Source organism: Triticum aestivum, chromosome 5A, assembly GCF_018294505.1.
Source record: "Triticum aestivum cultivar Chinese Spring chromosome 5A, IWGSC CS RefSeq v2.1, whole genome shotgun sequence".
Taxonomy (NCBI): Eukaryota; Viridiplantae; Streptophyta; class Magnoliopsida; order Poales; family Poaceae; genus Triticum; species Triticum aestivum.
This window is the reverse complement of record NC_057806.1, coordinates 438,476,751-438,490,270: the sequence shown is the minus strand read 5'-3', so window position 1 is coordinate 438,490,270 and position 13,520 is coordinate 438,476,751. Positions and strand designations below refer to the sequence as shown.

At 50.2% G+C, this 13,520-nt stretch overlaps 1 protein-coding gene across 1 annotated transcript; it reads left to right on the top strand.

The window, feature by feature from the left end:
* Positions 1 to 7,402: 7,402 nt before the first annotated feature.
* Positions 7,403 to 13,297, top strand: LOC123103843 (putative leucine-rich repeat receptor-like serine/threonine-protein kinase At2g24130). Its single transcript, XM_044525526.1, has 4 exons — positions 7,403 to 7,869; positions 7,961 to 8,054; positions 9,084 to 12,441; positions 12,554 to 13,297. Exons 3-4 carry the CDS (start codon positions 9,837 to 9,839, stop codon positions 12,970 to 12,972), a joined length of 3,024 nt encoding a protein of 1,007 aa, XP_044381461.1. The 5' UTR covers positions 7,403 to 7,869; positions 7,961 to 8,054; positions 9,084 to 9,836; the 3' UTR covers positions 12,973 to 13,297.
* Positions 13,298 to 13,520: the final 223 nt, after the last annotated feature.

The following is a 13,520-nucleotide window of genomic DNA, read 5'->3' as shown; positions in this document are numbered from 1 at the left end:
TATACATAATAGTTCATGCCAACTTTGAAAAACAGTAAATCTTGACATATATCTGTATCAATCCCTAACATTAAAGTGCATAAATAGACGGGCGCAGCAACGCGCGTCATCAATGATTTAGTATAGCCTAACGGGCCGGGAGTCCTAGTCAGACACGGCCCTAGGTCGGTTCGTTTTTTTAAATAATTACACGCAGAAGAAAAATAAAAAGAAATATTAAACGGACTCCAAAAATCCCGAAATAAAATTTTCCGGGCTTTTAAAATCAAGCCGCACAAGGTGAACATTTATTTGGGGCCCAAATGCAATTTTGGAAAACGCACATTTTTCCTAAATTCAAATAAAATAACGAAAAACTCCGAAATAAAATCTTATTTGATTTTATTATTAAATCCTCAATATTTCTTTATTTTGGGAAAGTCATTTTATTCCCTCTCTCATATTTTTGTAATACAAATAATTGATGAATAAATAATTAAAATCAAATGATCCTATTCTCAAATTTTGAGAAAACTCAAATATGAAAATAACGAAATCCCCAACTCTCTCCGTGGGTCCTTGAGTTGCGTAAAATTTATAGGATCAAAACCAAACGCAAATAAAATATGATATGCAATGATGATCTAATGTATAACATTCCAAATTGAAAATTTGGGATGTTACACTAGGGTTGTAAATCTCCCTTACAACATGAAGAACAACACATGGGGCCTTATTGCGAATCAAATTTATTAGAAGGCCACCGTGGTGGAGATTGATCCCGTGGGGGGATTCCTTAAGAGTCCGAGTAACTATTGCAGTGCAAAAGCCCCTACACATATGGATCTTGAGAGTCGGCCAAGAGGAACAACACGGACTACTACAATATCCAATATGAAAACATCCCGCACTTCTGCTTCTCTTGTGGCCGTTTGGGACATTCAGACTTATTTCTTCCTACGCCAGGGACTAGCGATGAGAAGGGGGATCTACCCTTCAAACCGAGCCTTCGGGCGATAGAGAGTAGGAAGAAAGCAAACTCGAGGGAGCATACGGTGAAGGAGAAACAAGACTCACAAAGCGTCTCGTTCGTCCAGTACTAAGCAGGAGAAGGGAACTGAGGTTAACTCCCTTGTCAAGAACAACCGGCAGAATAAGCGCAAAGGGGGGCCTCGGTCCACTCAAGTCTACCGCAAGGTGCTTCCCACACAGTTAACCATTACTGAGCATGGGGAGGCACATACGGAACAGGACGTCGAGGCGGTGACAACCACTGTAACAGAGTAAGAAACATGAAACCTCGGGGAGGCCTTTCCTGAAAGGGAACAGAAGAAAAGAAGCCCCCGCATCATTTGAATCTCCGGCAGCGGCTGCGAGTCAGCCCTCCCAGAGCCAATGAGTACCTTGTCTTGGAACTGCCTGGGGCTTGGTGTAACGCCCGGATAATTAGGCTAAGTAAAACTCTTCTAATGATGCCATGTCATTAGTGTTACTGTTGCTAACCAAGTGGTAGTTCAAAATCATTGCTAATTCAAAATATGAATTAGTGACAAACACCCTAAGTTTTCAAAAGTCAAAGCGAAAATGTTCGGGGTTTGCCAAATATTGCACTGGTAATTATGGTGAAGCAAACACCATTTTATAAAATGCCTAAATGCCCTAAAACTAAATAAAACAGAAAGGGAAAATAAATAAAAGAAAGAAATTACAAAAAAACAAAAAAGGGGGGGAAGCCCCCTGGACCAGGCAGCCCAACCCACCCGCACGGCCACCGCCCAACCCCCCTGGCCCGCAGCCAGCCTGGCCGGCCCAGCCGGCCCAGCTCCCGCACCGCGTCCCTTTCCCCTGTTCCCCCGACCCGGGTCGGAACAGGGCGCGTCCCAACCGAACCCCCCTCGCCGGCGACGAGACGAGGGGATAAGGTCGCCACGCCGCGCCTCCTCGGTTCCTCCTCCCACTCGCCCCCCCACTCTCGCCTCGGTCCCTGCGCTCCCCCCTCCAGATCCACCGCACCTCGCCCCCTCGTTCCCCACGGCAACTGAGCGCCACCATGGCCTCGCCGCCGTAGTACTCGCGGCCACCGCGACCTCCACGCCCTTCCAACACGTCCGCACGCTCCGCCTCCCTCGACTACGCCTCCACGTCAAGACGCAGGACGCCGAGCACCATCGAACGCTGCCCCAACCTCGTCTTCTTCCTCGGATCCCCGACGCACCTCCGACGAGCGCCGTCAACTCTCCGGCTACTAAACTCCCAGGGGCCATCTTGCGTGCCGCACGGTAAGCTTCTCCTCCCCCTGCTGCTCTTCGTTGGCCCCCCTAGCGCTCTGTAGCCAGCCGCCGCCATTGCCGAGGCTCTGGTCGCCATGGCGTACCTCGCCGCCGTCGTCACGCACGCCCGAACTCGCCGTTGCACTCCTGGGGTTCCTAGGAGCCCAGCGCGCCCGCGCAATAGCCTTCCCGTGCCTACTAGCGCGTTTCTCGTTGGGGACCCGACCACGCCGCCGCCTGCGCGCGTCGCCGGCGCCCTTCCGGTGACCAAATGGTCACGGGACCGAACCCTTTGTGCTTTGCGTGTCGCGCAGGTCCACCCTAGCCTTCCCATTCGCCCCGAAGCGCGTTGTGTCGCCATCTTCATTTCACGCCGGAACCACCTCGCCGCCGACGAGCTCGTGGCGCTCGACTCCGGCCACCACCGCCTCTACAACCACCCCCACTCACTCCGCCGTCGTCTTGCCGTTCGAACGCGACCGGTCCCGCTCGATTTGGTGCCCTATGGGCGAAACCCGCCACTCTCCCGAGCCGCGCCGCCGCGGAAACGGACTCGCCGGCGTCTAAACGCCGGCCGGCTGATGTGGCATGCGTGGGGTCCACCCCCTGGGTCACTGCCTGTGGGCCTGGGGGCCCCAACTGGCCACGTTGACCAAGTCAACTTCGCTGACGTGGCAGCTACTGCCAGTGACATGCGGGCCCCATCCCATAAAACAAATAAAAACAAATAGATAAACTGCTAATTAATTAAATAAATTAATTAAAACCTAATCTCTCACTGACTACTGGGCCCTACCTGCTAATTAACCCATTTAATTAGTTTCAAAACTCTGTTAATGCCCCTGACAATGACATGTGGGTCCCACTGGACCCACCTGTCTGGTTTGACTGGTCAACCAACCAGTTGACCTGCTGACATCACTCTGATGTCATGCTTGCGTCATCAGGCACTGTTCTGGATAATGTTGGCTTTAGATAAATAATTAAAATCAGAAAATGATTTAAATCTTTAGAAAATCATATCTTTTAATCCGTAACTCGGATGAAAATACTTTCTACATGAAAGTTGCTCAGAACGACGAGACGAACCCGGATACGCAGCCCGTTCGTCCACCACACACCTCTAACATACCAAACACGCAACTTTCCCCCTCTGGTTCATCTGTCCGAAAACGCGAAACACCGGGAATACTTTCCCGGATGTTTCCCCCCTTCGTCGGTATCACCTACTACCGCGATTAGGCACACCTAGCATCGTTACTTGTCATGTCATGCATCGATATGCATTTGTTTGCATGGTATTCATTGTTTCTTCCCCCTCTTCTCTCCGGTAGACTACGAGACCGACGCTGCTGCGGCCCAGTTCGACTACGGAGTTGACGACCCCTCTCTCTTGCCAGAGCAACCAGGAAAGCCCCCCCCCCTTGATCACCAGATATCACCTATTCTATTCTATACTGCTTGCATTAGAGTAGTGTAGCATGTTACTGCTTTCCGTTATACCTATCCTGATGCATAGCCTGTCCTTGTTACTACTGTTGATACCTTTACCTGCAATCCTATATGCTTAGTATAGGATGCTAGTATTTCCATCTGTGGCCCTACATTCTTGTCCGTCAGCCGTGCTATACTATCGGGCCGTGATCACTCGGGAGGTGATCACGGGTATATATTATACATACTTACATACTATACAGATGGTGACTAAAGTCAGGTCAGCTCGAAGAGTACCCGCGAGTGATTCACGGATTGGGGGCTGAAAGGGCCTTTGTCCCGACGGCCCTCTGTGTGGATCTTTGTGGCGGAGCGACAGGGCAGGTTGAGACCACCTAGGAGACAGGTGGGCCTGGCCCTGTTCGGCGTTCGCGGATACTTAACACGCTTAACGAGATCTTGGTATTTGATCTGAGTTGGCTACGAGCCTATACGCACTAACCAACTACGTGGGAAAGATATGGGCACTCGGCGTCGTGGTATCAGCCCAAGCACTTCGTGACACCAGCGACCGAGTGGCGCGCGCCGAATTGGAACGTAAGCCTGCTCTTGTATTAAGGGGGCTAGTTCTGCTTTCGGCCGCGTACGCAACGTGCAGGTGTGCTATGGGCGATGGGCCCAGACCCCTGTGCGCTTAGGTTTAGACCGGCGTGTTGGCCTCTCTGTTGAGCCTAGGTGGGGCTGCGACGTGTTGATCTTCCGAGGCCGGGCATGACCCAGGAAAGTGTGTCCGGCCAAATGGGATCAAGCGTGTTGGGTAAGTTGGTGCACCCCTGCAGGGAAGTTAATCTATTCGAATAGCCGTGATCTTCGGTAACAGGACGACTTGGAGTTGTACCTTGACCTTATGACAACTAGAACCGGATACTTAATAAAACACACCCTTCCAAGTGCCAGATACAACCGGTGGTCGCTCTCCCTCAGGGATATGAGGAGGGGATCGCCGGGTAGGATTATGCTACTAGAGATGCTACCGGAGATGCTACTTGGAGATGCTACTTGGAGGACTTCAATCTACTCTCTTCTACGTGCTGCGAGACGGAGGCTGCCAGAAGTGTAGTCTTCGCTAGGACTAGCTATCCCCCCTTTTTATTCTGGCATTCTGCAGTTCAGTCCACCGATATGGCCTCCTTACACATATACCCATGCATATGTAGTGTAGTTCCTTGCTTGCGAGTACTTTGGATGAGTACTCACGGTTGCTTTCTCCCCCCTTTTTCCCCCTTTCCTTTCTTTCTGGTTGTCGCAATCAGATGCTAGAGTCCAGGAGCCAGACGCCACCGTCGACGACGACCCCTACTACACCGGAGGTGCCTACTACTACGTGCTGCCCGCTGACGACGACCAGGAGTAGTTTGGAGGATCCCAGGCAGGAGGCCTGCGCCTCTTTCGATCTGTATCCCAGTTTGTGCTAGCCTTCTTAAGGCAAACTTGTTTAACTTATGTCTGTACTCGGATATTGTTGCTTCCGTTGACTCGTCTATGATCGAGCACTTGTATTCGAGCCCTCGAGGCCCCTGGCTTGTATTATGATGCTTGTATGACTTATTTTATTTGTAGAGTTGTGTTGTGATATCTTCCCGTGAGTCCCTGATCTTGATCGTACACGTTTGCGTGTATGATTAGTGTACGATTGAATCGGGGGCGTCACACTTGGGAACCCTTGGACAGTTCGAGAGCTTCTCAAACTTGTGAAGCAAGAAGGGCCCGCCCCGCTATTTATCATGGAGACGAAAATCAGGGGCAATAGGGTTGAGGATCTGAAGAACACACTTGGTTTTTCAGCCTGTTTTGCCATCGATAGCGACGGTCTTAGTGGAGGTACTGGCCTCTTTTGGTCAAGTGATATCAATGTAACTCTGGAAAATTATAATGCTTCCCATATTGATGTAACTGTGAGACAAGAAAATAAAACTTGGTGTTTCACGGGCTTCTATGGTGAGCCACGGGTGAAAAATAGACACCATAGTTGGCGTTTTATGCGCAATTTTTTTGTTGTCCCTCATGAAGCATGGATATGTATGTGAGATTTCAATGAAATACTTCAGGAGGATGAGCAGTTTGGGGTTAACCCAAAGCCGGAAGGACAAATGCGAGCTTTTCGGGAAGTGATATCAGACTGTGCACTCCAGAAGTTGGGTGGCAGGGAGTACCTTTCACATGGGATAATAAACAAGGAGACAAGAACGTCAAGGCTAGATTGAATCGAGCTCTTGTCAACCAAAGGTTTCTAGATTTGTTCGAATTGTCAAGTGTCAAGCACATTAGCAGAATCTGATCATTGCTTTGTACTTGCGGCTTCAAAAACGTCTTAGACCGTCTAAGAAGTACCTGTTGGGACGTGGACCAACGGAGGAAGAGAGAGCGGATGAATCACAGCTACGAGAAGCCCATCGGCAGGAGGAAAATGATCCCACGTGACATGGCTTAAGGAGGGTGACCGGAACACTGGATATTTCCAGGCCCAGGCAACCCATCATAAGCGCATAAACCGCATAACGTCTTTGGAGAGAGCTAATGGTCAGATATGCAGCGACCCAGGGGAGATAAAACAAGAAATACCGAGCTTCTACCAGGCATTGTACCAATCCCAAGGGTATAGCCCAATGGAAGAGCTGTTGGAATGTGTGCAACCTCGTGTATCCGAAGCCATCAATGAGTTCATTGAGAAGGACTTTGTGGCTAAAGAAGTAAGGAAGGCACTTTTCGATATGGCACCGTCCAAGGCCCCGGGAGTGGACGGTTTCACGGTTGGTTTCTATCAACGACACTGGGATGTCGTCGGTGAGGATGTAACACACGTTCAACATTTTTTAAATGCTTGATTAATATTTTTTAATACATGATCAACATTTTTCCTATACATATTTATTTTTTATTTTTCAAAAGCTTTATTAACATATTTCAAATACAAATTTAACATTTTTTAATACATGGTCAACTTTGTTTCTATATACATTTAACATTTTTTAAATACAAGGTTAACATTTTTTTAATAGATGGTCAACATTTTTTGTGTACATATTTAACATTTTTTTAATACATGGTCAACATTTTTACTATACACAGTTAACATTTTTTAAATATCAGTTTCACATATTTTGAATACATGGTCAACATTTTTTACACACAGTAAAAAAATTCAAATTTATTTATTTTAATACACGGTCAATATTTTTTCTATACACATTTTACCTTTTAAAAATGCAAATTAAACTTTTTTTAATAAATGTTTGACATTTTTTCTATACACATTTAATGTTTTTAAATGTTTGATTTTTTAAATAATTGTTTAACAATGTTTTTAAAGATTTATTAATTTAAAAAATTACATGATCAACTTTTTTCACACATTGTATATTTTTCGTATACATGGTCAACATTTTTTTCTATACACATTTAACAATTTTCAAATGCAGGATTAACATTTTTCAAAATATTATGTAAAATTTATTTTTGTAATATATATGTTTATTATTTCCGGAAGTGTAAACAAAATTTAAAAAAGAGATGAAAATGAGAAACAAAAAAACGTGACAGAACAAAACCCGAGGATGTGCCCTGGAGCTGCCCTGACGCGTGGGTTTCCCTCGGTCTCGCTTAGAGCGAGACATAGGGGCGCCCCATGTCGCGTTGCGTCTCCCCCGACAATCCTGTCGTCCGCCTCTCCAAGCCGTCGTACCACTCAAACCCCATGACACGAAAAAAGGAGGTGGGAAAAATCCCACTCAAACCCGACGATGGCGGGGAGCACGACGGCCGCGCCGGGCGGCACCATCGGCGCGGGCCAACCGTGGCGCGATCGGAGTCGGAGGCCCTCGTCATGGATTTGTAGCTGTACAGCTTGTGATCTCCTGGTTGTCTTGTCTGCCACCGGCTGGGCACCCGCGCGCCCACCACCTGCTCGTGCAAATGCGCGGCACAGCCCAGCATTTGCACCGCCTGTTGATCCCGATGCCGGATACCCTACCTCCGGGATGCTTACTAGGAGACCATGTGCAACCTTCTTGGTGGAGACACCTTTGCGAAAAATAGACCTGGTCCCAGAGGACTGGCATTATTGCTCAAATCAAGCTGGGGCTTTCTCTGGATGATTCAAGGAGCAGGGGCGCATGCCTGTGATTTGGTATCCAGCTCCTCCTCGCATGAGATCGGTCGTGTACAATGTTTTTCCATTATCTCGGGAACCTCGTCTGATCAATTACATTTTGAGGCAGAAAATACAGAGGTTGTGTGCTCTTTCTGAAGAAGGCGACAGCAGACCGAAGCCCATTCACCCGGTGCCGGCTGCGGATAACTTCAATTAAAAAGGTCAGAATTATGATAGATGGTGGCATGGCATTTTCTCTGGGCATTGCTAAAAAGATCACTGGATCATCTGAATTGGCAGTAGTTTAGTTTCTTGAGCTATTGCTAGTGCTCTAGCTAGAGGCTTCACCACATATGCTCAGTCTCACATGATTCGAGTATTAGGAGAAAAAGTGCCGTGCTGTGCCTGTTTACAGTTTGGCATGCACATGGAGCAATACAGAAGCCTCTATCTATCTCTACTACTTATCTTGTCCTGCAGGACAAACAGTTTATCTGAAAAAACTAGCAGTACAAACAACTAACACAATCTGCTTTGTATCCTGCATATCATCGAAGATGGAACAGTGCCAGACATCTACAAACTGAACATCTTGTTTGTTCCAGAGGGAAGTAAGCATCATGGAGCAAATGAAACACCTCAAGAGTGCCCCACTTGATTTTGGTTGAAAGGGCAGTCATGATGCACCTAACTGCTCATTTAAATAACAGCCTTAGACATGTAGGCCGATCTTCCTATCCTGCATCGCAAAAGTGCTAATCATTCTTTGACATTGTTTTTGGTTACCTATGTATAAACAAGGTCTCATAGGTTAAGCTTTCTGGCCCACCCCTAGTTCGTGCATAACAGCATAGGTCACACACTCACACTTGTAGGCTGAACTTTACTAGTACTAAAAGTCTGCAATTGCAATGTTGCATGATGGTCCAGACCGTTGAAAAGTTTGTTCATGGATCACATGCCCGGGTTGTGAAAAGTGTGGCTGTTCTCTGAACCTTTGAGAGACAGCGTGTGCATGTTAGGCATGATAGACGCCCCGTAAACACCCTGCTACTCTGCTAGTCTCTGGTGGATGTTAGCCTGAAACCAGATAATTGAGATGACCCAGCTGATGGATGTTAGTGAGTAGAATTTCTGTTTGTGCTTCTAGTTGTTACACACATGCAAGATTTGACATGTATAACTACACATATGTGCAGCTGCTTGGTATGAATTGGTTCTGGCTTAAACTAATCAGATCTTTTTTACAGAGCTTTGTTTTTTTTTTGGATAAAGGAGGCGGCGCCGGGCCTCTGCATGGAGGTGTGGATTGATGCACAGAGTCAATACATAACCAGGTTGGTTCACTCTAGCTTTATCATGCTCAACGTACTCCAGATCTGTCAGATGGTTGTTCGGTTGGCAATAGAGATACACGCGCTTGTCTAAAGTAGTGTTCAGATTAACTAGCTGGGTTAACAGTAGAAGAAAATACATTGTACACAAGGGGATCTTCTTGGCAAGCACCACAGCTAGCACTACAGTATTTCCCGAGACAGATAACCCCATCCGTATTGGCCTACTGGCGCGAGTGCGGCATGCCCGAAGAAAATCTATGGCCATTGCAACCTCGTCCCTACTGCACGCGCGTGCGTGCGCGCTGCCGAAGTGCAAGTGCAGTGCAGAGCCATCTCCGGTCGCTTTCCCACTGCCTGCGCCCGCTTATCGTGCACTGGGCAATCATAGCCGACGCAGAAACAAATCAGCCAGGGGCCATGCCATTACCGCCACTCTCGCCGGTCGCCGTCACCTCATTCTCCATCCATCTATCTTCGTTCCCATTCCATATTTTCTGCGACCTGCTTCAACATCCTTTCCGATCCATCTCTGGAGTCTGGTACATCCATTCCAGCCTATAGAGTAGTGACCGGAGATGCTACCGCCATGTAGAACCCTTAGCTAGGCTCTCAGGTCTGAGCTACCTCCCATAGTCCATCACCGGCTGCATGCCTTTCCACTAAAACATGAGGGTAGCTCCCATGGCCGTCAGGCGCGCGGCCATTCTCCTCCTCCTCCACCTCCACCTCCACCTCCACCTCATGCTCTTCCATGCCGTGGCCGCTGCGGCGGGCGAGAGGCGGGCTGGGACGATCGTCCGGCAGCAGCAGCGTCGGCGGCAAGTGCTTCTGCAGGAGAAGGCCACGCTCCTGGCGTTGAAACGCTCGCTCACCTTGCTGTCGCCGTCGCCTCTGGCCGACTGGAACGAGTCCAACGGCGACGTCTGCGGCCTCACTGGCGTCGCCTGCGACTGGAGGCGGCAGCACGTCATCGGCCTCTCCCTAGGCGACATGAACATCTCTGGCGCCGTGCCGCCGGTCATCGGTAACCTCACTCGCCTCAAGAGCCTCGACATGTCTAGCAATTTCCTCGCAGGGCAGATCCCAGCCGAGCTCTCCAACCTCCGCGGTCTCGAAGTCCTCGACCTCGGCCACAACCAGCTCAGCGGCGGCATACCGCCGTCCTTCTCTGAGCTGGCAAGCTTGGCCTACCTCAGCCTTAAGGATAATCAGCTCTCAGGCCCTATCCCGGCCGTTCTCTTCAAGAACTGCACCCGTCTAGGTCTGGTCGACTTCGGCAACAACGATCTGTCTGGCGAGATTCCCCTGGAAGCCTCGGAGACCATTCTTGTGCTCAACCTCTACTCCAACAGGCTAACCGGAAAACTCCCATGGTGGCTCGCTAACTGCACCTATCTGTACATGCTGGATGTGGAGGACAACTCGCTCGCCGACAAGCTCCCCGCCGGCATCATAGCAGGCAAGCAGCAGCTCAAGTACCTGCATTTGTCCAACAACTACCGGTTCTCGAGCCACGACGGCAACACCAACCTGGAGCCCTTCTTCGCCGCAGTATCGAACTGCTCCCAAATACTGGAGATCGAGGCCGGCGCGGTGGGGATGGGCGGTCAGCTGCCAACCTGGCTTGGCTCGTTGCTCCCACCAAATATATCGCACCTCAACCTGGAGCTCAACAAGATCGAGGGGCCAATCCCGGCCGACATGGGCGACGTGATAAACATCACACTGATGAACCTGTCGAGCAACCAGCTGAATGGGACAGTCCCGGCTTCCATCTGCGGCTTGCCGAAGCTCGAGCGGCTCTCCCTTTCCAACAACGCCCTGAGGGGCATGATCCCAGCGTGCATAGGCAACGCGACGAGCCTCGGCGAGCTGGATCTGTCAGGCAATGCGCTGACAGGGAGCATCCCGAGCGGCATCGGGACCGGGCTTGTCAACCTCTACCTGCAGAACAACCAGCTGTCCGGGGAGATACCGGCAAACCGCCTTGCCGAATGCATCCGCTTGCTGCACCTTGACCTCTCGAACAACAGCTTGACCGGAGAGGTACCGGACATGGTCTCTGGCACCGACATTATATCTCTGAACCTGTCGCACAACCAGATCAGAGGTGAGCTTCCACGGGGGCTCGGCGACATGCAACAAGTGCAAACGATTGACCTGTCCTGGAACAACTTCAGTGGCATGATCTCCCCGCAGATTGGGCTCTGCCGGGAGCTGGAGGTTCTGGACCTGTCGCACAACTTGCTCACCGGCGTCCTACCGTCGTCCCTCGACCTCCTCAAGGACCTCAAAAACCTGGACGTCTCCAACAACTCCCTGACCGGTGAGATCCCTGCAAACCTGACGAAATGCACCAGCCTGAAACATTTCAACCTGTCATACAATAACTTCGTCGGCCATGTGCCCACCACTGGCGTCTTTGCGGACTTCACCTTCCTGTCCTACATTGGCAACCCACGGCTCTGCGGCTCGGTGGTGAGGCGCAACTGCCAAAGACACCGCCCATGGTATCAGTCCCGGAAGTATTTGGTCGTGATGTGCGTCTGCGCCGCCGTGCTAGCATTCGTGCTGACAATCCTCTGCGCAGTCGGTGCCTGGAAGATCCGGGATTGGCTAGCTGCAATGCGGGAGGACATGTTCAGGGGCCGACGCAGCGGAGGCTCGTCACCGGTGATGAAGTACAAGTACCCGCGGATCACACACCAGGAGTTGGTTGAGGCGACTGAGGAGTTCAGCGCAGACCGGCTCGTCGGAACGGGCAGCTACGGCCGCGTGTACCGTGGCACGCTGCGGGACGGCACCATGGTTGCCGTGAAGGTGCTGCAGCTCCAGTCAGGGAACTCGACCAAGAGCTTCAGCCGCGAGTGCCAGGTCCTGAAGCGCATCCGCCACCGGAACCTCATGCGGATCATCACCGCATGCAGCCTGGCGGACTTCAAGGCGCTGGTCCTGCCCTTCATGGCGAAGGGCAGCCTGGAGCGGTGCCTCTATGCTGGACCGCCGGCCGAGCTCAGCCTGGTGCAGCGCGTCAACATCTGCAGCGACATCGCCGAGGGGGTTGCCTACCTGCACCACCACTCACCGGTCAAGGTCATCCACTGTGACCTCAAGCCAAGCAACGTCCTCATCAACGATGACATGACCGCGCTGGTGTCCGACTTCGGCATCTCCCGGCTGGTCATGAGCGTTGGCGGGGTGGCCAACATGGCCGACGTCGGCGCCTCCACCGCCAACATGCTGTGCGGTTCCATCGGATACATTCCTCCAGGTACGTACCATGAAACCACACACTGCTAAAGCTAATTCACAAGCTATTCTGGTGATGAGTTCTCAGATTCTTAGTTCTGAGTGGTTCTTACTTCTTGGTCAATGATCTGAAGAGTATGGCTACGGCTCGAACCCGACGACGAAGGGCGATGTGTACAGCTTCGGCGTTCTGGTGATGGAGATGGTAACGAGGAAGAAGCCGACTGACGACATGTTTGAGGGCGGGCTGAGCCTGCACAAGTGGGTGAAGAGCCACTACCATGGCCGGGCCCACGCGGTGGTCGACCAGGCGCTGGCCAGGATGGTTCTGGACCAGACGCCCGAGGTGAGGAGGATGTCGGACGCGGCCATCGGCGAGCTGCTGGAGCTCGGCATTCTCTGCACCCAGGAGAGCGCGTCCACGCGGCCGTCTATGCTGGACGCCGCCGATGACCTGGACCGGCTCAAGCGGTACCTCGGCGGCGACACCGCCGCTACATTCGAGTCCTCGTTGGGCTTCTCATCCACGGTAGTTGAAGATATTGATGACTAGCTTAGCGGTGGCAAACTATCAAATTAACAGGGATACGTTGTGCATGCGTGGTTAGGAATTTATGCAGTCGTGAAGGGAGAAGATGATCACAAGATGTATGTTTATCATTCTTTTTTTTTTTGAAACAAGATGTTTATCATTCTTTCAAAGTGTCTGATTTGATGTAATATTAGCTTTATACATAGGCTTGATTAATTACAGACTGAATTAAGTTCAGGAAGTAACTGATTAGCTCAGTGTGACGGCTATCTTCTGTTTTTACCTTTGTTTTGTCCCCGTACCATCTACTCCAAAACAATCAGATGTCTCCCTTTTGTTTGGCAAACTTGAAAATTACTCCCTCCGTCCCATAATATAAGAGCGTTTTTGACACTATGTCAAAAACACAGTGTAAAAAATGCTCTTATATTATGGGATGGAGGGAGTAGATTATTATTATTTTTGAGAAAAACTTGAAAAATCAGATGTTAGTATGTTACTGAAGTATCGGAGTACACTGAAAATGGAGTCACGCGCACTACTGAATGGGTCGAGAGCACAAATTGTTT